The 24,635-nt window shown below is 43.0% G+C and overlaps 1 protein-coding gene and 1 long non-coding RNA gene across 3 annotated transcripts in view; one reads left to right on the top strand and one right to left on the bottom strand.

Moving 5' to 3' along the window:
* The window catches only part of LOC122779312 (pleckstrin homology-like domain family B member 1), a 55,167-nt gene that overhangs the window by 11,405 nt on the left and 19,127 nt on the right, over positions 1–24,635 (top strand). Inside the window, exons 2-11 of one of the 2 annotated variants that reach the window (XM_044041501.1) lie at positions 7–101; positions 479–602; positions 11,220–11,390; positions 15,234–15,359; positions 16,541–17,451; positions 19,628–19,864; positions 19,972–20,103; positions 20,247–20,384; positions 21,428–21,556; positions 22,376–22,531. In XM_044041501.1, the coding sequence (XP_043897436.1) occupies positions 42–101; positions 479–602; positions 11,220–11,390; positions 15,234–15,359; positions 16,541–17,451; positions 19,628–19,864; positions 19,972–20,103; positions 20,247–20,384; positions 21,428–21,556; positions 22,376–22,531 (2,184 nt within the window). In that variant the 5' untranslated portion in view covers positions 7–41. Of the gene's footprint in view, positions 1–6; positions 102–478; positions 603–11,219; positions 11,391–15,233; positions 15,360–16,540; positions 17,452–19,627; positions 19,865–19,971; positions 20,104–20,246; positions 20,385–21,427; positions 21,557–22,375; positions 22,559–24,635 lie in introns of both variants that reach the window. The other variant, XM_044041502.1, reaches the window with a different exon arrangement.
* Positions 19,735–20,239, bottom strand: LOC122779314. Its single transcript, XR_006361556.1, has 3 exons — positions 20,169–20,239; positions 20,008–20,082; positions 19,735–19,789 (listed from the first exon to the last, which is right to left on the bottom strand). It is a non-coding gene; the product is annotated as an uncharacterized LOC122779314 (long non-coding RNA).

Below are 24,635 nucleotides of genomic sequence, written 5' to 3'. Positions count from 1 at the left end.
CTTCAGGACCTTCATGTGATAGTTCTGACAAACCAGCCAACATGGACCACATGAATAGAAGTAAACTGCAACATATACGACAGACACACCAGGTTCTACAGGTCAGTCCAACTAACAGTTTTTCAATCTCTGGTTACTCACGATACTTCTTTCACATTGCAAGATAGAACTAAAGAGTGGCATAATTCTGAAAGAATGTAAAACTGTTTATTCAATTTAGGAAGAAGCAGTAAAGCATCCTGCTGTTTAATCAGTTGTAGCTGTTTTACTTTTTATTCACAGTATGTCATGTCTGAATCTGTTGAATGTAAGCATGATAACATACACAAGGCTGTTTGAAGGTCTCGTATTCAATTTTAAAATTAAATGTATCTTCCATTATACTTGTCATTTTCACTGTTAGGTTGCTGCACAGAGCTGATGTGAGAAACTGAATCGATATGTCCTTCTCCTGAATGATAAGACTTTGTTTTGACAGAGTACTCCTTTAGACCTCATTGAGACTGGCAAGTCCTTGAAAGTCCAGGCAGAGCGTCCCCACCTGGTCAGTCTGGGAAGTGGTCGACTGAGTACAGCGATCACTTTGTTACCACTGTTGGAAGGTAAACTAATTTGTCTGTGTAGATTCTCATTCATCCAAGTCAAAGTTCACCTAGGAGTCATCAATTCAGTAGAAACTACGTGAAGAACTACAAATTACGGAAGTGCCGATCCGCTTCGCAGAGCCCAGGAAAACAATACAACACTATTTTCGCTGAACTGTTTATGTTTCGCCGATCTGCCGGGTATTGCCTACGAGCGGGTGCATGTGACGACGGGCTTGCAACTGCATGCGCGCAACAGCGAGCGCACGGCTCCGCAGCGCACGGCTCCGCAACGCATCAACAGGTGATCACAATCGCACTCATTAGGAACGCACGGCAGAAACCCCGGAAACAAAAATAAGAAGTGAGCATTCAGTCAGTAGCTTGCAACGCAACAAACGGCAGCAGAAGCAACGAAAGCTGAATAACCACAGGAGTAAAACACGCATGGAAGCAGAAAGGATCAAGGAGGCTACCGGTAAGCTCGCAGCTCTTTTTTCGGACAGAGATGGACTGATGTTGATGCGCTGTGCGCTTATTGTTTGGACAAAAAAAGAAATAATTATGTTTATATTAAAATCGCCTGGATTGTTTTAATTTCGGTTAATGGTAATTGAAGATGTCTTGATAAATATGTAAAATAATCTTGGTTAAAATATAAAATCTCAAGTTGATTAAGGGCAATGGTTCTAAAAAGTGGAACTAGTTTATTTAATTTGTTTATACAGTATTTGCCTAATTTAAATGTTTGAATTAAATGTGGGAATATTCATTTGAATTGTTTATTTAAATACTGTACTTAAATAGAACTTTATTTATTTAATGAAATTGTTTTATTTTGTATGTTTAAAGGTTTTTCACCTACAACGACCACCACTTTGTTACTGGTCAATAAACTCAAGAGAGAGAGTGAAATCCTGAGTCTGGTCCATTTTCTTCCCTTTTCAAGTGTGGGAAACCATGATGTTGAAATACACTTGCCAGTGAAAAACCGCCTGTGACCAGTGACCAGTGAAGACTCCACCTGCGGCCACAACCGAGAGGGAAAATACTCCACCTAGGGGCCTGGAGGATCGAGCCTGCTGTCTGTCAGCTGAAGGAAACAAAATGGCAAAGTCACTAGATGATCTAAAGGTGGAGAGGACCACAGCTAAGAGACTTTTCTCCCGTCTTGCTAACAGCATTACGAGGACCCACACAGAGATGTCCATGGAGGAGTTAAAAGAAAACTTCAAGAAGCTCACATTGGAGAGCTCCAGAGTCATGGAGGCGAATGAAGAAATGGAGGCGGCCTACATAGCAGAGTCCGATGTAACTACTGCACAGGAGCTGAGCGACCCATTGAAAGCCGACCTGAAACAAACGGAGCAGCTTTGTGAGCAGAAGACGAAGGAAGTTAAACTCCTCATTCAAAAGACACTCTGGGATGTTTATGGAGAAAAAGAACTGTCCTTAGCTCTACATGTTGCTGAAGTTGAGTGCAAGAATGTATCCTCCACCCAGCTAGATGTGACTTTGGAAGCATATGAGTTCATGCTGACTCACTTTGAAAAGTTGGTGCAGAAGGCAAAAGAAGCGCACCAAAACTGGAACCGCTGGGCTCCGTCTGCAGAGCAAAGAGACTTCAATGCCCGTCTAAGAGAGCTTGAGGTGCACCTTCCCCAGCTGGTGTCACGGAAGGCTGCCTTCATCAAAGCAGCAAAGATAAAAGTGGACACTGAAGAGGAGCCCCCAGGCCGCCGTGCAGTTGCAGCAATAAAGCTAAAAGCCACAGCCCTACCGAAGTTTGCTGGCAACCAGCGAAGCTACTACAGATGGAGGCAAGAATGGGAGGCTCTACAGAAGCAAGGTGAACCGACTGGCTCCAAAGAAGTGAAGAAATTTCAACTGCTTGATAGCCTCAATGAGAAGATGACCAAAGATCTATGCCTGTCAACATACAACTCATCAGACGATATCTTCCAAACCCTGGAGAACCGGTTTGGGAATCAAGCCAACATCGTTCTCGAGATTGTTGAAGAGCTTCAAGCAACCCCGTCAGTCAGGAGTGGTCAGCCAAGGAATGTCATAGAGCTCATCCAAACTGTGGAAAAAGCCCTTTATGATCTAAGTGAACTGGACAATGCAGATGCCATAAAGAACCCGATGGTGACCAAATCCATTGAGGGCAAGCTCCCAGAGACTTTAAAAAAAGACTGGCTCACCTATGCTGCTGATGAAGGAAATGGTGTTAACCGCCACAACCGCTTTGACAAGCTTATCACGTATCTGAAATCACAGAAGTCCATATATGAACAATTAGATCAGTCGTCGAACCCGCCAAGGAGAAGACCAAGTTCCTAAAGCACGCCAGAACAAAAGCTACCAAGTCCAGCAATGAAACAGTAGGCTGCATCATTTGTGGTGACCCAAAGCACAGAAAGAAGTTATACTTCTGCAGAAAGTTTAGGACCAACCTCAAGCCATCGGAGAAGAGGGACGCAGCACAACAACTTGGTGCTTGCAAGCGATGCCTTGAAGTCCACAACGATGACTACTGCAAGAAAACAACTTACCTGTGTGGGAATTCTGAGTGCAAAGACCAACACCATTACCTTCTCTGTCTAGTTGCCAGATCCCAGCTCCAACGAACACCCAAATCAAGTCCAGTGAGAGCCGAGGGCAAAAGATACACAGAGACTCAAGAAAAGTTCCTCTCCAAACTTACACCAGAGCTGGCGCAGCAGTGTCAAGACGCCTTCTGCAATATAGCGTCCAGGGCATACAACTCCACTGCAGCAGAGCGAGGCCTTCTGGAGGAGAACTTCTTAAGCGAGTACCCAGTAATCCTAATGCTCCTCAACGTCACTGCCAACGATGGACAAAAGATCGGGACCCTCATTGACCTGGCATCAGACACAAACTACATAACACACAAAGCTGCGAGCAAGCTGAACCTGAGAAATGAAGACGTGACGCTGGTGGTTTACGGTGTTGGAGGGATGAAGGTGTCGGTCGCAACAAAGCGCTACCTCCTCAGGATACGTGTCAGCACACCAAGAGGGACCCTCAAGTCACATCAACTAATCTGCTATGGACTTGATACAATTGCTGAAGTTCACAGACATGTTCCAGCTGCCAAGTTGCAGAAAATCTTCCCAGATGTTGCTCTCCAAGACCTTGCAAGACCGAGGGAAATACAACTTCTGATCAGCCACAAAGAAGGGCAGCTGGTACCCCAGAAAGTTTGTTCTGTCGGTGACCTGGTGCTCTGGGACGGCCCGCTTGGCAAGACCGTTGGAGGCACGCACGTGGTGGAAATGGGAAAGCATTGGAGCCGAGATGCGGAGGATGTCGCTGCGGAAATTGCCAACCCGGAGGGAAAGAAATGACGCTGGCGGAAGAAAGAGAGATGGAGATGGTGAGAGATGGCTTGACATACGTGAACGGAGACCATCACAGCTCTGAACCACACTGGCACACTAAGTATCCATGGGCTGAAGATCCAGCATCTATACCGAACAATAAGAGAGCGGTTGAAGCCACATTCTACAGAATGGAGAAGCAGCTGGCGAAGGAACCAGAATGGAAGATGGCCTACGCTTCACAAGTCCATGAAATGCTGAATCGCAAAGCAGCAGTGAAGCTGTCCCAAGAAGTTCTGCAAAGCTGGACTGGGCCAGTGTGGTACATAAGTCACCTGGTTGCACCAAATCCACATTCAGTCTCCACCCCAGTGAGGCTAGTATGGAACAGCAGCCAGAAGTACAGAGGCCTGAGCTTGAACGATATGCTGATCAAAGGTCCTGACGTCCTGAATCCGATCAGAGGTGTCCTGCTGAGGTTCCGAACTGGTATCTTTGCTGCCCTTGGTGACATCCGCAAGATGTACAACTCTGTCTGGCTGGAGGAAAGAGAGGTCCACCTGCACCGGTTTCTGTGGCGTGACACTGAAGATGCTGAGATCGAAGATTTTGCCATAACAAGAGTCAACATTGGAGACAAGCCTGCTGGTTGTATAGCCCAAGTCGCCATGCGAGAGACCGCCAACTTGCCTTCGTTCAGCCATTTCAAAGAGGAGAAACGTGTGCTGGAGGAAGACGCCTATGTCGATGATCTTCTGACTTCTCACAATGACCTCAACCACCTGAAGCGTCTCACGTCCAACATTGAGCAGATCCTTAAAGCAGGAGGATTTTTCATGAAGCCCTGGGTCTACTCGGATCAAAGTGGGAGGAAAGGGAGAAGAGGTGAGAAAATGGAGTCAAAGACCATGATTCTGCCGAACCAGCTCACCGAAGAGGACAACAAAGCCCTAGGCCTCGGTTATACCATTGAAGACGACAAGCTACATGTCATGGTTGCAGTGAACTTCTCCAAGAGGAGGAGAAAAATGCGCCTGGGCCAGGACTTACTGAGAGAAGAAGTGAGAGAACAAACCCCAGACCCACTCACTAGAAGAGAACTGTTAAGCCAAGTCTCTGGTCTTTATGATCCACTCGGCCTTGTGGCTCCAGTGAAACAGAAGGGAGCCATCCTGATCCGAAGAGCTTTTCAAGAAGCAAAAGTGCTGTACAACATAGAAGACACCTGGGATGCTGCCTTGTCCAAAGAACTCAGAGAAGATGCCATAAAGCTCCTCCAAGAGTGCTGATCTGAGCCTACTCCGATTCACCAGAGCTCTCACGCCACCAGATCCAGGAGGAAGACCATGTGCCATCACATTCTCTGACGGCAGTGAGCATGCTTATGGCGCCGTGCTGTACCTAAGATGGAGTCGCAACCATGATGTCGTCGTGAGGCTAGTTGAGTCAAAAGCCAAGCTGACTCCTCTTGACCACAAGGGTGACGCTGTGAAGGCAGAGATGTGTGGAGCTGTCTTTGCAGCTCGGCTGAAGAACTACTTCCAGAAACACTGCCGAATCGATGTGGAGAGGTGGTACCATCTTGTCGACAGCCAAACCATCTTGGGCGCAATACAGCGAGAAAGTTATGGCTACCAGACCTTCTTCGCAAACCGAGTTGGCGAAATCCAGAGCAGCACTGACGTTCGAGATTGGTGGTGGATCCCAGGGCCGGTGAACATTGCAGACATCATCACCAGAGGGGCCAGTCCTGATGACCTAACTGAGGAATCCGAGTGGCAGTCGGGTCCGAAGTTCCTTCAGCTTCCTGAGAGTGAGTGGCCGAAAAAATCAGCAAAAGATGTTGCCGCACAAGCAAGAGACAATATCACAAAAATACAGAAGAAAACTTTTGTCGCAGCACTCACCCGAAGTCAACTGAAAGCACAAGATCAAATCACAATCCAGGAGACAGAGTCCAAGTCCAGAAGACCAACGGCAGTAGCAGCAGTCCAAAAGCTATTGGATGAAAAGCGCTTCAGCAGTCTAAGGCAGCTGGTCGGGGCAATAGCATGGACTTGGAGAGCAGTGGAGAGGTTCCTGTGTGCAAAGGTTGGAGATCAAGAAAAGTGGGAGGCAGAACATTCATCTGGCGTCATCACGGCCAAGGAAAGAGAAGATGTCTTCCGGACTCTATGCCTTGCAGCACAAGAGGGCGTACACTTTCCAAACACAACAACTGACAGACTGGTCGTTTACAAGGACCAAGCAAGCGGACTCCTGATGTGTGGTGGCAGGATCCAGACATTCAAAGAGGACGATAGAGCTGTTCCCCTGTTACCTTTCCAGGCCTGGATCTCCACTCTCCTAGCCCGAGAAGCACACAGTGAGGGGCATGAAGGAGTGGCAGGAACTTTGCTGCGGATGCGAAACAAAGCATGGGTCATCAGAGGAAGAATTATTGCCCAAAAAGTCGTTGACAAGTGTATCGTTTGCAAGAAAGCTAAAGCAAGAACCTGTCAGCAAATAATGGGAGACTTACCTGAAGAGAGGACGAATCCGGCTGCACCATTTCAATTCACGTCTGTCGACCTGTTCGGACCATACCTAGTAAAAGATGATGTCAAGAGGAGAGTGAGCATGAAAGTATGGGGCGTACTCTTCTGCTGTATGTCGAGTCGAGCTATCCATGTCGAACTGGCAAACACGCTATCAACAGAGAGCTTTCTTCTTGCTTACCAGAGGTTCACTTCTGTCCGAGGGCATCCTCAAAAGATCTGGTCCGATCCAGGCACGAACTTTATTGGAGCAAAACCTGTCCTGGAAGAGATGTATACTTACCTGAGACAACAAAACAACGACTCACTTGAAGGATATGCTGGCAAGAATGGTACCGACTGGACGTGGAGAATCCTTCCAGCCGATTCACCTCACCGAAATGGCGCTGCTGAAGCTGCTGTAAAGATCACTAAACGAGCTCTCCAAAGTCTTGGTAAAGGAGAAGGCCTTACCTTCAGTGAATTCCTGACAGTGCTCAAGCTAGCTGCCAACCTTGCCAACGAAAGGCCCATCGATGCCAGAGTCCAGAGCCGTGAAGACCGTGTACGATACATCACTCCGAACACCCTGTTGCTTGGTCGAGCCACACAGAGTGGAGATTTCAAGGCATTTGACTACACCACTTACCCCTTCAAAAGGCTACAAGAAATGCAAATGCAAGTGAGCCACTTTTGGAAGTCCTGGAGCCAACTTGCAGGTCCCAACCTGTTCATCCGCAACAAGTGGCATACTGAAAAAAGGAACGTTGCCATTGGAGACATCGTCTGGCTCTGCGACCAGAATGCACTGAGAGGGCAATTCAAGCTAGCAAGAGTCATCAGTGTGAATGCAGATCCCAAAGGCATCGTCCGGGATGTCCACGTGAAGGTCTCTCCGAGTGGGTGTGTCCAGGTAAAGACTCCGAAACCTGTGTCCGGATCGAAGGAAAAGGATTGCCAGGGTACCATACTGCATCGGGACGTGCGGCGTCTCATCGTCCTCATCCCAACAGAGGATCAAGTCAACTAGCACCAGCTCGCCTGAGAAGTGCGATCTTTCCATGTCATGCCATGACGCAAAGATCGAGTGGGAGGTGTTTCGCCGATCTGCCGGGTATTGCCTACGAGCGGGTGCATGTGACGACGGGCTCGCAACTGCATGCGCGCAACAGCGAGCGCACGGCTCCGCAACGCATCAACAGGTGATCACAATCGCACTCATTAGGAACGCACGGCAGAAACCCCGGAAACAAAAATAAGAAGTGAGCATTCAGTCAGTAGCTTGCAACGCAACAAACGGCAGCAGAAGCAACGAAAGCTGAATAACCACAGGAGTAAAACACGCATGGAAGCAGAAAGGATCAAGGAGGCTACCGGTAAGCTCGCAGCTCTTTTTTTCGGACAGAGATGGACTGATGTTGATGCGCTGTGCGCTTATTGTTTGGACAAAAAAGAAATAATTATGTTTATATTAAAATCGCCTGGATTGTTTTAATTTCGGTTAATGGTAATTGAAGATGTCTTGATAAATATGTAAAATAATCTTGGTTAAAATATAAAATGTCAAGTTGATTAAGGGCAATGGTTCTAAAAAGTGGAACTAGTTTATTTAATTTATTTATACAGTATTTGCTTAATTTAAATGTTTGAATTAAATGTGGGAATATTCATTTGAATTGTTTATTTAAATACTGTACTTAAATAGAACTTTATTTATTTAATGAAATTGTTTTGTTTTGTATGTTTAAAGGTTTTTCACCTACAACGACCACCACTTTGTTACTGGTCAATAAACTCAAGAGAGAGAATGAAATCCTGAGTCTGGTCCATTTTCTTCCCTTTTCAAGTGTGGGAAACCATGATGTTGAAATACACTTGCCAGTTTATGTCGCCTTTAAATATTACAACTAAAAGTAGCCTCCTGACTAAAATGGACTACTGCATTTATTGCAACTGCACTGTAAACTGTTATTTTTAAAAGAAAAGAAACGACAACAAAAACAGATATGACTGGAAATATGACTACACTAATGTAAGGACAAGAAATTATAACAGAATAATGTTGTTACGACCAGGTATATAAAAAACAGATGTTTTACGGTTAAACAAAGATATTTATTAATTATAATTTCAAATTGGTTCAATTAACAAAAGGAGGTGAGGTATTACTGGGAACAAAGGGCGAGTGGATGCTGCTCAAATCAATAAATAAATAGAACAAAAGGAGAAATCTCTCTAACATGGAGCCTAGATTAACAAAAGAAAAACTACAAAGGAAAACCTCACTATTATACTGCTCCCTAAAAACCGAAATACACATTGGAACAGCACCCCTAAACTATTGGGGGATACAGAAAGTCAGAGTTTAACGCAGTGTTTTTCTTCATTTTCCCCTGCTAGAGCATGCCCTGTCCCCGCAACAACCAAACTAACCTCCATGAACCACATGCACTGAAAAAACTTAACACCAGCGCTTCATACAAACATTTATGCCCATCGCATTAGCCTATGGTTATGGTTGTACATACGCGCAAGAAAGACTAGCCGATTATGGTCCGTAAAGGCCACAACGGGCAAAGGACTAGATCCAACGTATACCCCAAAGTGTTGCAGTGCCAACAGCAAAGCCAGTGTTTCCTTTTCTATGGTAGAGTAGCTTTCTTGGTGCTTGAGTAGTTTACGTGACTAGTAACTCACTGGATGATCAACCCCATCATCATCCATTTGTAACAGCACTGAACCCACGTCGACCCTACTTGCATCTACTTCCAGTTTAAAGGGTTTAGAGAGCTCTGGAGCAGCGAGCACTGGAGTATGACTCAGGAGGACCTTTACATTTTCAAAGGCGTGCTGGGGTCCATACAAAATCTACCTTTGGACTGACCAGATTAGTCAGTGTCATTAACCATACTGGAAAAATTTCTGCAGAAGCTACGGTAATACCCAGCCATGCCTAGAAATCTACAGAGGGCTCTCCTAGTGGAAGGAACCGGACAGTCTATTATTGCTGAGACTTTGGCCTCTATGGGGCGCACTTGGCCCTGACCCACTTCCCTTCCCAAGTAGGTGACAGTGGCTCTGCCGAACTCACATTTGGCCAAATTCAGTGTAAGAGACGCTTGTGCTAGACGAGTGAACACTTGCTTCAGGGTTCGAAGATGCTGCTCCCAGGTAACTGAGTATACAATTAAATCGTCCAGATAGGCGTTACAGTTATCGACCCCAGCTAAAACTATGTTTACAAGCCTTTGGAAAGTTGCAGGGGCATTACACATGCCGAATGCCATCACCGTATACTGCAGGCAGGATATTGTAGAGGCTCAGTCTGTTAGTGGTACCTGCCAATATCCCTTCAGTAAGTCGAGTTTGCTTACAAATTTAGCTGCGCCCAAATTATCTACACAATCCTCCATCCTAGGTAAAGGGTAGGAGTCTGGCACCATCACAGCATTGACCTTTCGAAAGTCGGTTATAAACCGAGGAGACCCATCTGCTTTGGTCTCTAAGACACAAGGGGAGCTCCAAGGACTGGTACTTGGTTTGGCTAACCCATTACGTAGTAGATATTCTGTTTCCTGTCTCATTATGGCCCGTTTCACTGGGTTAACATGGTATGGGTGTTGTTTGATCGGCTTGGTGCCCTTAATATCTATGTCATGCTGAAGGACAGTGGTTTGGGTGGGAATGTCGCTAAAGAAACAGGAAAAACAGTTAACTAAATCCATGATGTCTTGTTGCTGTTCATCTGAGAGGTGAGTCAGCTGAGATGGTAACACCTTTAACATATCTGAATTTGATAACCGAGCGCTGTGGTGCGAGAGAGGGCGCTCCTTTAATCCATCATCGAGGTCTGATATCCTCGGACTTTGTGTCACAATTAGTGCCGAATCGTCACTGTGCCCGACACTCACTCTCGTCTCGCGTTTTATTACCCCTACACCTTTTGGCTGTGACACTCGGAGGGATCTGCTGTTCTTTTCTTCCTTCTTTATGCTCACCCCCTGTGAAGCCCCGTTCTGTCGTGCTGCAGCTCAGTGCGGCTGGTCCACATGAGTGGAAGAAAACACTTGTGCGTTAGGACAAACTCGTCAGCTAACACGGCCACTGAGGAGAGTGTCATCACCTTTTGTTCATTTAAATACGTGACTATACGCTCAGACAGACACTGTTTAAAATCCTCTAATAACATTAATTCCCGCAGCGAAGTAAGACCATCAACTTTACAGGCAGCTGTCCATTTGTCAAACAATGTAGTTTTCTCTCTCGCAAATTCAACAAAGGTTTGATTTCTATTTTTCTGGTGTTTCCTGAATTTTTGGCGATAAGCCTCCGGGACCACTTCATATGCGCGTAATATTGCTGATTTGACTGACTCATACTGTAAGCTCTCCTCTAAGGGGAGCGCAGATCTACCTCTTGAGCATTCCCATGAATTTTGCCAACAGTGGCCAAACATCACTAGGCCACTGCAGAGCAGAAGCTATTCACTCAAAGGCATTAAAATACGAGTCCACTTCGGCCTCACGAAAGGTAGGCACCAACACAATATTTTTTCCAATGTCAAAATGGACAGAATCAGTGGTGGAGAAGGGAGACTTACCCGTAGCACCCGCGGAATCACGGAGCGCGTTTACCGCTCTATGGGACTCGAGCTCCAGCTGGCGCAGTCTCAATAATATTAATAATAAAATACCAGTATAAGAGTAACCTAAGATTCACTGGTTCAAATGGTAGTCTAGTAAGTGACACAGATAACATGTTTCTCTTGTCTGCAGGAAGAACCACACTGGGCAGTGAGGGGTCAGACATCCCTCTGCAGGGTCCTGGTATTGCAGCACAGCATTGCTACATTGAAAAGGAGGCAAGCATTTTCACCTTGTACCCATGTGGAAACCAGTGTTCTGTGGATGGCCTCACCATGACCAAACCGTATCGCCTGACACAAGGTAGCATATAGTCACAGATCTGTGAGCTGCAGTAATATGATGTTTGAGTTTCTGTTGAAGTCATTTTCTTTTTTTTTATCATTCTCATTATATTTTTTGGTGGTCTTGAAACCTTTTTGTTACATTTTCATGTATATTTTCATTTTACTACTTTACTACTAAGTGTGGATGAAGTTTGTTGTTGTTGTTCCTCTTCTTATTATTATTATTAGTATTATTATTATTAATATAATCAACTGTCCAGGGTGTACCCCGCCTATCACCCTGTCAGCTGAGATTGGCACAGCACCCCCTGCACCACAGCACCCCCTGACCCTCATGTGGAGGATAAACCGGTAGTAAATGGAAGTATTATCATTATCATTATCATTATCATTGTTATTATCATTGTCATTATCATTATTATTACCAGAACTAGTAGTGGTATATTTTCCATTATTCCAAGTTGGAATAAACTGACAATTAAATGTTTTTATACTTTTTTTCCAATTGCTTTGAGTTTTTATTATATACAGTATATACTGTATATATATATTAGGTCTGTCAATAGATTAAAAAAAAAATTCACATGTAATTTGCTAATCTAGATTAATCGCGATAAAAAGTTTGCTTTTCTTCTAATGAGTAAATTCATGAGTAGTCAGATATGTGCATTTCAGACAGAATTGTTTAATTTTATCTTTCTTTTTAAACACAGAACTACATAGAACTATGTGGTTTCAAAGAGACTCAGGCCTATAAGATCAGGCCTATCAAGTGCCAACCAGGTAATCTTAAAATAAAGGCTCAACATGGGTGACCGCCATCCTATATGTAACAAGAACAAGTGTTAACAACAAAAAAATCCACCTGAGAATGTCCTTAGAAACTCAGACATTCACATTTTGTCATGATAGAGGGCGAGAGAGAGAAAACTAACAAATGAAGGAACAAAGCATAGTCAGTCACATAGGGTAGGTGTTCAAATGGAAGTTGCTGGGCAGCTGCCAGCATTTTATGAACACTATTGGTGCCTAGAGTGGTTCGTTTGCCACTTACTTTCCACGCGTTGGCGCTGAGGAATTCTTTTGTGCAGGTTTCAGCAATCTGTTTTTTTTACAGTCAAGGCAAACGATTGCAAATTCCAGTCATTGTCAATAAATTGTGCCATGACACCCAGGTAGTTGTCATATTGCAGAAAACCTTTGTTTTATCAATGGTTCTGACACTCGGCTTGTTAAAATGAAACATTCCGCTCAACAATCCTTCACCTCTCTCCATCTTCAGCTATTACTGTATCTCTTAGTCTCTCCCATCTGACTGACTGCAGGCAAATGACTGCTTTGCTTGCTTTGTTCTGGTTTATTACCTCTCTGTTACTATATATCCCCTATATACTGATAAATTGATTAAAAATGTTCTATAATTGCAGTCCTCATTACAAGTGATTGAGTAAAACAATAGTCCACATTGTTTCTCCTCCCAGAAAGCTCACATTGATGTACAGTAGTATAATACAAAGGTATAGAACAAGACTGGGCGGCTGGCAGCTGGTGATAAAAAATGACAGCTGTGGTCTATGGAGTCTATGGTAAAGAGTTTTGCACCCTGAGGACCCTTCACTCGCTGTAATTGAGTGAGAACATTTTTAAACTACATTAAATGCAGATTACACATGGTACCTACAGACTGTATAATGTATAGCTCATTTATTCAAATGTTCATGTTTTTGTAAAATTATTTTATGTGATTAACAACTTCTTCTTCATGTGAGACAGATGGGGCAGCACCCTAGCACCCTCTATTGACAGGTTGCCACTGCTGTTAAGTGACTCAAATGCAAGCAAAGTGAAAAAAAAAAACCACAATCCAGCTCCACAATGTTCACCCAGTAACATGCTTGCTGTAAAAAAAGCACAACAGTTCCACCCCCTCAGCCCCTTGCCATGGGATCCAAGCCAGCAGTAACACCAGTGTCATTTGAAGCTGGGTGATCAGCCTATGTTTAAGGAGGTTGCAGCTGCTCAACAGGAATACTTTAGCCTTTGCTTCATTCAAAGGACAATCATGAAATGCTTTGGAGGAAACAGATTTATTAGGAACACATTTGGCTTGATTTTAAAGGAATAGATACTATAGTCCCTGTGGAATATCTACAACTGGGAAAAAAAAACTGAAGCGTGTGACTCTCAGGAAATATTTCAGACATTCTTCAAAGCTCCAGGAAATACAAGGAAAGAAAACGGAGTTGATTTCTCTTCCTGTTTAATTGCAAGTGAGTATAGTCTGTGTTGTAAAATCAGATCAGCAGTCAATACCCTGCCTGCTGTATAAGAAGATGAAAAACAAACAAATAACTGAAGGAGAGGAATGACTTTTTTTTAAAAAAAGATAGTGAGTTACTTCACAGGATCACATATAGAGCTGAAGTGTATTTTTCTTTTTTCTTTTTTAAAGCTGCAGTAGGCAAAATTGTTGGAAAATCTCCTGAAACTATTGATTTCACAGTGAAGGAAAGTATTCTTCAAAATCAAGTAAGAAAATAGTGCAGTTCTTATTCAAGAACTGCACTATTTTCTTTCAAGGAGGACACCTTTTGGTTTTGTTCTGCTGTAAATTACACATCAAAGTTGCCCTTTTTGGCGTCTATAATAGTATTACTGCTTAGCATTGCCTAAATCTATGTTCATGTACTTGTAAACAACAATGCATGCATTTATTGGATTTATGTTTTTATTTCATGAGAAATGCATAGTATTAACTTGCATAGTATTAAGTTTGGCTACTTAGCTTAGCTACAATGGATTATCAAACAGTCAAGATAAAAAAAAACATAGACATTGAGAACAATGTCCACTACTGTGGCTAAAAATCTATTCAATACACATAAGCCCACGCTGTTACAGCAATATCTACTGACTCATGAAACATTCAATTGCCAATAGGAGTAATCTTGCTTTCATTTCACCTTTGTTCTGTGCTTATAACTGTGCTCTATTCAGCATGTTAAGCGAGGGTGACCAGGTGTCCCGCTTTATATGGGACTGCACATTTGCTTCCCTTGTCCCACATCCCATTTATTGAGATCAAAATGATCGATACCCCTGCCTTTGTTTGCAAAAAACTATTTCTTCAGTGCAAGTTCTGTCAAAAAACAAAATTGAAGTCTCCCCTGATCCTTAGGACATCAAAAACTGATGAATAAGAATTCAGCAGGAACATTTACAGCTATTTACATATATATATAACACATATATAACAAATACAAATGAAATAGATCATAAATAAATAAATAAATAAATAAATAGAGAAAGAATAGACATGTAATTGTGGTACTGGAAACTATATTTATCTCATAATGCTTGTAAAAACAAAGTGTATAACTGCACATTCCTTTTTGTGGGTTTCGTTGCAGTGTGGGCAGTTGTCTCAATGTTAGAGCAGTGATCTTTCCACATAAGGGACGAAAGCATCCTCTATCGCTCTGAACTGTCCTGTGATTGTGTCAAGGTCTCCAGTGATGCCACTGATTTAGTAAACAGTGGAGGTTTAGCAATTTCATTGTCTTTCTCTCAGATTACTGATCACTGCCAAAAAAGCATCCTGCCTACTGTAGCTTTACGATATTTTAAGTAAACTGGACTATTGACATTGTTCAGTTTGAGTACATAAATACAAAATAGAATAGAACAAACATACCAACTGCAGTCATATGCACAAAACTGTATGGCTGATTTTTTTTGTAAAAATGTAGTGGTGTTGACTGGTTGAAGTTAGAGCTTTTGTTCAAAAAAGTGCTAAAAATGCTGAAAATAATAATCAGGCGAAGCGTCACTGACAGCTCATGGTCTTCTCCTCCAACAGGGTGCATGCTGTGTTTTGGCAAGTCAGCCCTTTTCCGCTTTAACCATCCAGAAGAGGCCATAAGGATGAAGAGCATGCTCCCTGGAGGAAACCAGGAACTACTTTCTGCAAAAACTATGCCTACTGGTAAAAACTTTGCTTTTATATCTATTTATTTACAACTAAACAACACCGAGAAATATGCTGGCCATTGACTGTGAAGGCTGCATAGCTTCCTCAGCTGCTATTCTGAGTTTAGGCTAATTGTTTCACAAACTCTTGACATTTCCTTCTACCTTTGTGTAAAAACTGAAAAGTTGCTTGAGCTCCCTCTAATCCTAGTTTCCTTTGGCTTGGTCACAGAGAATGGTGCTGCGTGTGACAACATATCTTGATCAGATTCTGTTTCCAAATAAGTTTTAAATATGCTTATGTTCACAAATACTGAGAGGACATGATGAAAGATAACTTGAAACACTTGATTGGTTAAATGTTTTCATGCACCAACTGAATTACTTTTTCTGCTCCTCAATTGTGACACAAAGTCAACAGCTCTTGCTTTCATATCAGCAGCTCATCTGATCCTGAAGCTTACTAGTTATTATTATCCTTAACATGAAGCAGAAATAGCTTGTTGAAAACTAATTATCTGTGGCCTACATTGTGATCTAGTTAAATCTGTCATTTTGGTGTGTGACCCTGTTGTGACAAAGCGTTGTTTCCTCTTTGCAACCAGATTTTGGATGATTTGTACAGTTCTGTGTGATGTTATGTAATTGTGGGAAGTGTTTCCTTTTTCTGAGGATGATATTTAGAAACCATTCTCCTCTGAACTTATTGGTTTGGCTGTCAGAGTCTGAACAGTACAGCAAGAGGCACCACACCCTGCCCACTGTGTGGCCCACTCTTTCCTGACCGGCCCTGATTTCATCTACTCTGAATGAGGTACAGGCCTGCTGCTTTTATATTTAGCAGCTCCAGATCCCTGTAGGATTAAAACACAAGAGCGAAGCAAAACATCACAGTTGCCATATTTGGTTCCTATAGACAACATTGGTATCAGTAAGACTTGTATTACCATTTAAATGACTATGAGCAACAGTATGTATAATTCTCCTTTCATGGGTGATTCTTTTTCTCCCTGACCTGACATTTGGTGTATGGTGTTCCACTGTGTTTGTTTATGTGTGTCTTTACAACTGCCTCCTTGAGTGTGTGTGAGTGTGTGTGTGCGTGTGTGTGCGTGTGTGTGTGTGTGTGAAAGAGAGAGCTTCTTGTTTGTCGAACAGGAATGCTCATGCACAAGTGTTTGTGTCAATCTTTCACAGACTCGCATGGTGAAAATGGAAACTATCAGTCTTTTTCAAGCAACACTAATCCTAAAATCAACAACATTGCAAAGAGCCTCCAGGACTCCTTGATTCTAAAACCACCATCATCAGGATCTGGGATACAGGCTGTTCCTCAGCCCTCTCCTCCAAACATGTTTAATGGAAGAAACAGCTCCATGAGAGAGGACTCAGTTTTTGAAAACTCTTGGGGCCAGAACTTTAGCAACAATACCACTCCATTCCCTTTCCGGTCTATCCAAACTCCTGTCCCCAATCCTCGGACCTCACTGTCTCTTGCCTCAAGCAGTCATAGCAGTGGACAGAAGGCCCGGGAGAGCCCAAACCTGCTTAGGAACTTAAGGTCAAGCCCCACACCACCTAGTACAGTGTTAGGACACGGCGCAGAAAACTCTGGCCAAACTCATAAATCATCGTCAGTGACAGAGAAGGGTCAGTATGTATCTGAAACAGATGTCCCTCAACAGCTCAGAACCATGGAGCTGCTTGGGCCCCCCAGCATGAGAGAACTTCCTCCTCTCTGCAGAGGGACTGCAGCATCGCTGCGCCCAAATTCCTCACAAGGCCTCCCTGCCAAGCCTGTCCCTGAGAGCCCACAGATCCACCGTAAACTCACAACACAAGGAGAAGCTCTGTTGGCGACGTATGACCACACGCCGCCACTTTCTCAGCCGTCTCTTACGTCTCCACTTGCAAGCCCTAGTAGCCAAAGAAAAAAGTCCTGTTTGACAGTGACAGAATTCTCCACCAAGCAACACAATCTCACAAAGCTATATACACGTGAACACAAGAACAGTATCTCTGAGATTAGTGACAATGAGGACGAGCTGCTGGAATATCATCGCTGGCAGAGAGAGGAGAGGCTACGAGAACAGGAAATGGAAAAACTGGTGAGTGATCATGTGACTTCACACTGTGCATATAAAATAATTTCAGCATAATACATAGGTCCAGTCCAAATGTGCATGCTGGTGTAAACTTTCCTCAAGAAGTCCTAAAGAAAATATTTGCGGCTGTTTTTTGGCCTTTTAGGGATTGTTTATGATTGTTTATGTGCGGAATTTTGTATTTATAGTCCTTGTGAATCTCCAAAAAACAAAGACTTGGACAGAGTCACAACTGCATCTGTGGTTAGCAAAAAAAAAAGTTGGTGTCTGCTAACTTCTGAGAAAAATGTTTAGGATTTATTCTAAATGATATTGTCTTTGTCCTGAGGATTCAAAATCTGTGTTTCAGAATCTCTAAAGCTCCCAGATCATCACACATATCCTGTTAATTGTATTTTATATTGTGTGCTGACAAGCTCTACATCTTGCTTTTTGCTTGCTAAAATGAATAACATATATATTATATGGCTTAACTAAATGATTCATTTCCATAGATTATGATATATTTTAGTTGCTTGTCAAAGGGGTAGTTAAGGTTTGAAGCTTGGTTCTCTGCACATTCTCCTGGTTCTATGACATTTTAAGAATATGTACATTGCTATATCTTGCTGTTAGACAGACTTTTCCAATCGTAAACTGCATACTCTCCCACACCAAACTCGGAGAAAATCAGTAACCTTCTCCTCAGCCTGCTGGTGAACTGACAGCTGAGCACACAGAGAGAGAGAGAGAGAGGGAGAGAGAGAGAGGGAGAAATGGGGGTCATTCCCTAACGTCCTCCATGTGTCTACATATGTACACCGACTATTTCAGGAACCAAAGGGTAACAAATAAGAGTTACAACACTGTGCCACTTGTTGATTGGACTTTGACTTGTGTTGGTGTTTGCGTCAAAAACAAAATCTACAATGCCTGTCATCTGCTGAGTATAATTTTGTTAGACATTACAATGACATTCATTTCCTGGCGACTTAATCTAACCTTAACCATAACTGCTACTGGCTTAATCCTAACCATACAGCATATCTTCATCTTAAAATGTAATGATTCATGTTATAGGGACTTATTATCATAACATCTCTTAATCTCTTATGTGACTGAGTTAAGAGATGTAGGTCCCCACAATGTAATACTTGGAACACACACAGTGCAGTGTTCGCTATGTTGTGCTAAGCTATTAGTAATTCTATAAAATGAATGAATTATGAATTAGAATTATAATAGTGTGATGTTTTTTATCATTACTACTATAATTTGAAAAGTTAATTATACAATTAGTAATCAATAATAATTTCACCAAAAAGTTGATATCTGCTATCTGTGCTATCTTGTGTTTCAATGGTGCTTATCATCTCTTGAACCCCTGAAATCTGATATTTGATACTTATATGAACAAGTATCAAATATCAGATTTAAGTATTTAAAAATACCAGACACGAGTGGGATGATGGTTGTTGAAATAGCATAAAGCACACCAGGCACAACTGATCTACTATCTCTCTTAATTGTTGTTGTATTTAAACAAGAATCCTAGAATAGCAGTAAAGAAACACTAAACCAGAATCCTAAAAACATTTAAATTGTCTCTGATCAGAATGACAATGTGCGTTGTGTAATCTGAGATACCAATCAATGTCCCCCTGACATTTATAATAAATAAATACAAAAATTCAATGTACAAACACAAAACTCACCATACTTGCTTATTCACATTTAGTGAAGATGATATGTTCCATGAAAATAAAACAAGAATCTCCTTGCCTTTTAAGGGCTTTCATTAATTATTTGGAACACACAAACTTTGAAAGTTCACAAAAAATAGGATGCAGACCAAGCATGACTTGCTGTAAGTTGATTTTATGTTGGTTGAAGGAGGGCACTGATGATTGCAAATTATGACTTATTCTTTCTTGTCTTGTGTCCTGTGCGTACATTGAATTTCACACGCTCCACTGTCTGTCTGAGTACGTGTTCATAAACAAGTCAAGCTCTTTACTATGAAGCCCTCCTGAACGATATCAGCCTCAGCCCTCCTGCTCTCAGGTTACAGTTGTCCCGTGCCAATGCCAGAGGGACAGCTGCCTAAATGGGCCAATGTCACACAAGAACATTTGAGGCTGATCTGCAATATGAGCTATGATGTAGGACAGCATGCTTACATCTCACATGTCTTCTATAGGAGCGTCAGAGGCTGGAGAACATCCTGAATTTGTGTGCAGAGTATAATCAAGAGGGCAGTTCTATGGAGCTGGCTGAGGTGGTGAGGAGGGGGCTGCTGGGACGTGCTGCAGGATCCTGCTCACACACAGCAGACGGGATGTTCCTTCAGAGTGTAGACAGTCTGCAGGGGGTGAGACGGAATGATGAGGACACCCAGAGAGAGGAGTCCAGCAGCACAGAGAGCACACATCAGGAGGTATAATGAACGTATCCATCATTCATGGGCTGAGCATTACTGTATGTTAATTGTGTTTCTCTTTGAAAAGGAATCTGACAAAGTTTTGTTTCTTAATCTGCTGTCAGTGTGATGAGCTATTGGCAGGACATGAGCAGGTCTACCTGCAGGAGGAGAGGAACAGGATCCTAGGCAGGGTTGATGACTTGAAGCACAGAGTCAGTGATTTGGAGCAGCGGCTACAAGAGACCAAACGCGAGGTCAGAAGACACACAACACACACAAACACACACACACAAAGTGCTACATGCTTAGACCAACTCACCCTCATAGTTACAGTAGATGAGAGAAAGCATGTTAGCTCAGAGTGGTATGCAGACTCTGACTCCATGTCTGTCTGCAGGCGGAAATGGAACAAGCCCTGCTGCAGACAGAGACACAGGCAGAGCAGGAACAGGTGGAGGCTGAAAATGAAACTATCGCTCAGCTGCAGTTAAAACTCAACCAGCTGGACAAGGCCGTCCAGAAGAAGAAGGATGAGGTAGGCAAGAGTGATACTGTAAATCCTGCCAGTTCACTCTCTGGAGCTGAACAGTTTGCACAAGAATGTTCAATAGTCAAACTCATGTTTTCTTGAATGTGCAGTCTAGGTATTCAGTGTCTGTTATTTCCACTGACTTGCAATGATTATCTAGTATTGATCTGTCCTAAAACATAAAACACATGCTATTCTTACTCTGCAGGGTACAGTTATTGTGTTTAAAAGGACAAACACAACTGGAATCTGGCTCATATGTGTTTAGCTGGATGTATCATGCACTAACATTTAATTGATCCGTAGATGTACACTGTACACATAACGTTCTTTTCACGTTTTTAAATTGTGTCATGACTGTAACTCTTAACACCCCTGCCACTCTTAACTCGGCCTCGTGCTCTAACACTTTAACCACCTTGGCCTGTTAGCTTTAAAGCTTGGCTACATGGATTTGGGATGTCTATGACTGTCTATGAGTTGTTTTTCAGGGCGCTCAAGTCTCACACATTGAACGTGACTGTCACACTTTACAGTCTTTTGTCACGCACTCCCGCCACACATTGTATTTCTCACACTGGGAAACAATATAACATACATTTCTCTGGCATGCTTGCCTTGTTTACTCCTGAGCAGTGCTCACTTTGGCAGATCCTTGTGGCCAAAAGTAGAAACACACCTCTCTGTATGTGCTACTTCTCATCACAGAAACTGGAGCACAGATTGTATTTTGTAAGCTACACTGCATACACAATACATACAAACTGGACATTATAACCCCCCTGAAATTAAATAACTTGAAAAATATATAGGAAGGGGCGTGGCTTATTCTGTTATCATTTCTTGTCCTTACACTAGTGTAGTCATCTGTTTTGGTGCATAGTCCGTCTTAGTCAGGAGGCTACCTTTAGCTGTATCATTTAATTTTATATAGCTATCTCCTACCCCCGTCCTGAAGGCCTCACAATCATACCCCCCCTGAATGTCTGAATGGGGACCCAATTGTGTATGTGTGTGTGTGTGTGTGTGTGTTTTCTATGTGTTTTTAGGGCAGGGCTAATGTGTCAGCTGAGCGGAAGGTCCTGGAAAAGCAGAGGAATGAATACAATGAGCTGAAGAGGGAGTTTGATAAGTGCCCCTTGTCTCTAAGAGAACAGTTACAGGAGCAGCTCAGCAGGGTCAGTGTTCTCATGCAGCCCATTGGCTGTAAACAGTACAGTACTATACCAAATACCACAGTCCTATATGATCTGTACACTTTACCTCTTCTTTTTCTACTGTGGCCTGTAAAGAGATAGTTAAGCTGAAATGTGGTTTGACTGGATTGGATGTAGAGATTTTCTGAAACAATGCTGTGTTAACAGAAATTTTCTAAATAGAATATATTGTTAACGTTGTGCTCCGTTTCAGTGTGGATAGGGCCTAAGACACAGATGCTTTCTCTCATTGAAAACATGGCTGCAAGTGGGAACACAAAGAAAAACAGGTTTAACATGAGGCTCTCCTAATAAAATGTGCACCCACTCAAAGTTCTGGTGTATACATTTTGTTTCCCCACTTGAAGAATTCGAAAACACTGCCGGTGCCTCGACATGACATACTGTCTATTTGCAATAAGAATTTATCATTTTGAAAATCCGGAATTATCCCTTTAAACCTGTGAGGTTCATCAAGTCAGTGCCATTTGCTTGGCAGCACTTTTGCTTCCCTGGATGGTTGACCCGTTCTTTATAATTAGTTTTATTGAATAACATTAATAGCAGCTTTGCTCTAAAGGTTTGCATGCCGCTTGCATTGGAAATTCAAGACACCTGCACTCTTTTATTGCTTGTAGACAGTATTGCCTTAATATCAAAATGTATACATTGACTTCTGTAACTCTTTTTTTGCCCTTTAGGAATAACTTATCAAGATGTAGCTAACACACAGTGGCGGTCATTGTCTTTTCAGGAGCTTTGTTCATTTCAAAAAAACAATGTATGTTTCTGTGCAAACAGAAAGCTGAAACACTGGAGTGGGGGACCAAGCAGTTTGAAGAGCTGGAGTTCTGTCAGCTGGAGGTGGAGAGCAGTTTGGAGGAGAAGAAGGAGAAGCAGAGCTTGCAGTTTCTCCAACAGCGAGCCGAGTATCACTGCAGCATGGCCAAGAGGAAGGTGGGGATGCATGGAAATAAACATATGGTAATATCATCTCTCCACTGGCTTTCTGTGTGCATTTTAGAAATAATTATAATGATCACTTGGATCAAGCGCGTATGAAATGTCAAAAAAAGAAGAAGAAATGTTAACCCCAAATGAGTCAGCATTAGATCTTCAAGTTACATTACATGTCATTTAGCAGACGCTTTTATCCAAAGCGACTTACAATGGAATCAAGTACAATTAGCCAGGGGCGGAATCGAACTTGCGACCATGATGTCTTTGGTACACAAGGTAGGGTCTTAACCACTGAGCCACTCCACCCCCTGTGAGTGAGGCCTGTCTGTCTGTTCATAGGTCTGTATGGGCTTTTTATACACGCAGAACGGGCATTTTGGGAGCAGTGAAGTGCTATTTTTGGAAAACTGGTCCCAAAGAGGGAAAATCTCAAACTGCAATCCTTGTGTTAATACACATACAACTTATGCGCTACCATGGGCAAACGGTGATGCCACAGTTCCGCCTCTCTCTTACGCTTGCATTCGCTGTCACATTGTCGTCATCTTCCTGTTCTTGTGTGTGCATATTATTTGGTTTGTTTACTTTATTCTAACTTTTATTTTCTTACCTTGGTCATCCCAGCTCTTCATTCTGTGTATAGATTGTAAAGTATACTTCAAATTCAAATAAGGCTTTATTTATAAAAAGGTTTGTACACGGCGTGCAAGCTTTATGCACATGCTCACCATCGCCTCGATTTTTGGTGTATTTCTGATTTCTGATCATTTAGCCTCAACTTTGGAACAACCTGTCCAAGGAAAAAAGATTCAATCATTGTTTTTGTTTTGTTTTTTTATGAAACCAACACAGATACTTGTCTTCATTAGGGACCGAGGGAGACCGAGGGGACTCACACAGTGTGCCAGGACCTATTGTAATTCAAGGAATTATTATTTTTCTCCACGGAGAATCTCAAATTTGACCCCCTGAACGTGCGTGCGTGCGACGAAAATTGGCACGCACATCAGAACTGCCGAAAAATTCGATAAAATAATGGAATTGCGAAAAACCAATTCGCAATTGGATCATGGTGTCAAATCCTTTTGATGACCTCGACTCAACAGGAAGTCGGCTATCTTGGATTTGGCATCCATCTTGGCGTTTTACAAGTTGAATTGCGTCAAATTGTCAAAAGTTATCAAACATTTTCGCAGATTCAAAAGGGCGTGGCCACTGCAACCATCGGAATTTTGGCGAATTTTGACGACTCGCCACGAAACAGGAAGTGCGCTATAACTTTGCCATACTTTGGCCTATCTGCACGAAACTTCATACGTAACACGAAACCCCGCCCCCGAACACGTCTACAAATTCCAATTTGACTCCAATGCAATGTCGGCCATTTTGAATTATGTGTTTCGCCGCTAAACTGTGACGCCCTGTAACTCGCCCACATATTGACCGATTGGCTCAAAACTTGATATGTGAGACCATGGGCCCGCCCTGAACTCATCTGCAAGACATCACCTGCACACAGGAAGTAGATCGTCTGAAACAGGAAGTGCCCTTTAACATCACCAAACATTGACCAATCGGCCCCAAACTTGATATGTGAGACCAAGGGCCCACCCTGAACACGTCTGCAAGCCATGACCTGCACACAGGAAGTCGGTCGCCCGAAACAGGAAGTGCCCTGTCATTTGCCCAGCATTGACCAATCGGCCAAACTTGATACGTGGTACCAAGGGCCTGCCCTGAACACATCTGCAAGACATGACCTGCACACAGGAAGTAGGTCGCCTGAAACAGGAAGTGCCCTTTAACTCCGCCAAACATGGACCAATCGGCCCAAAACTTGATATGTGAGACCAAGGGCCCGCCCTGAACACGTTTGCAAGCCATGACCTGCACACAGGAAGTAGGTCTTCCCAGACAGAAAGTGACCCGTACCATTGCCATACGTTGACCAATCTGCACTAAACTTCACATGCGAGATAAGTGACCCGACCAGAGCCCAGGTTATACATGGCATGCCGGTAGGGGCGGCGGCTGCGAGGTCCCATACAACGCTGCTTGCAGCTTTAATTTAATGTTGTCCCTTTAACTTTTTACATTGTGT

The sequence above is a fragment of the Solea senegalensis genome, linkage group LG13 (genome assembly GCF_019176455.1).
Source record: "Solea senegalensis isolate Sse05_10M linkage group LG13, IFAPA_SoseM_1, whole genome shotgun sequence".
NCBI classification, from domain to species: Eukaryota; Metazoa; Chordata; class Actinopteri; order Pleuronectiformes; family Soleidae; genus Solea; species Solea senegalensis.
Note: the sequence above shows the minus strand (reverse complement) of the source record. Positions and strands in the feature narration are given on the sequence as shown.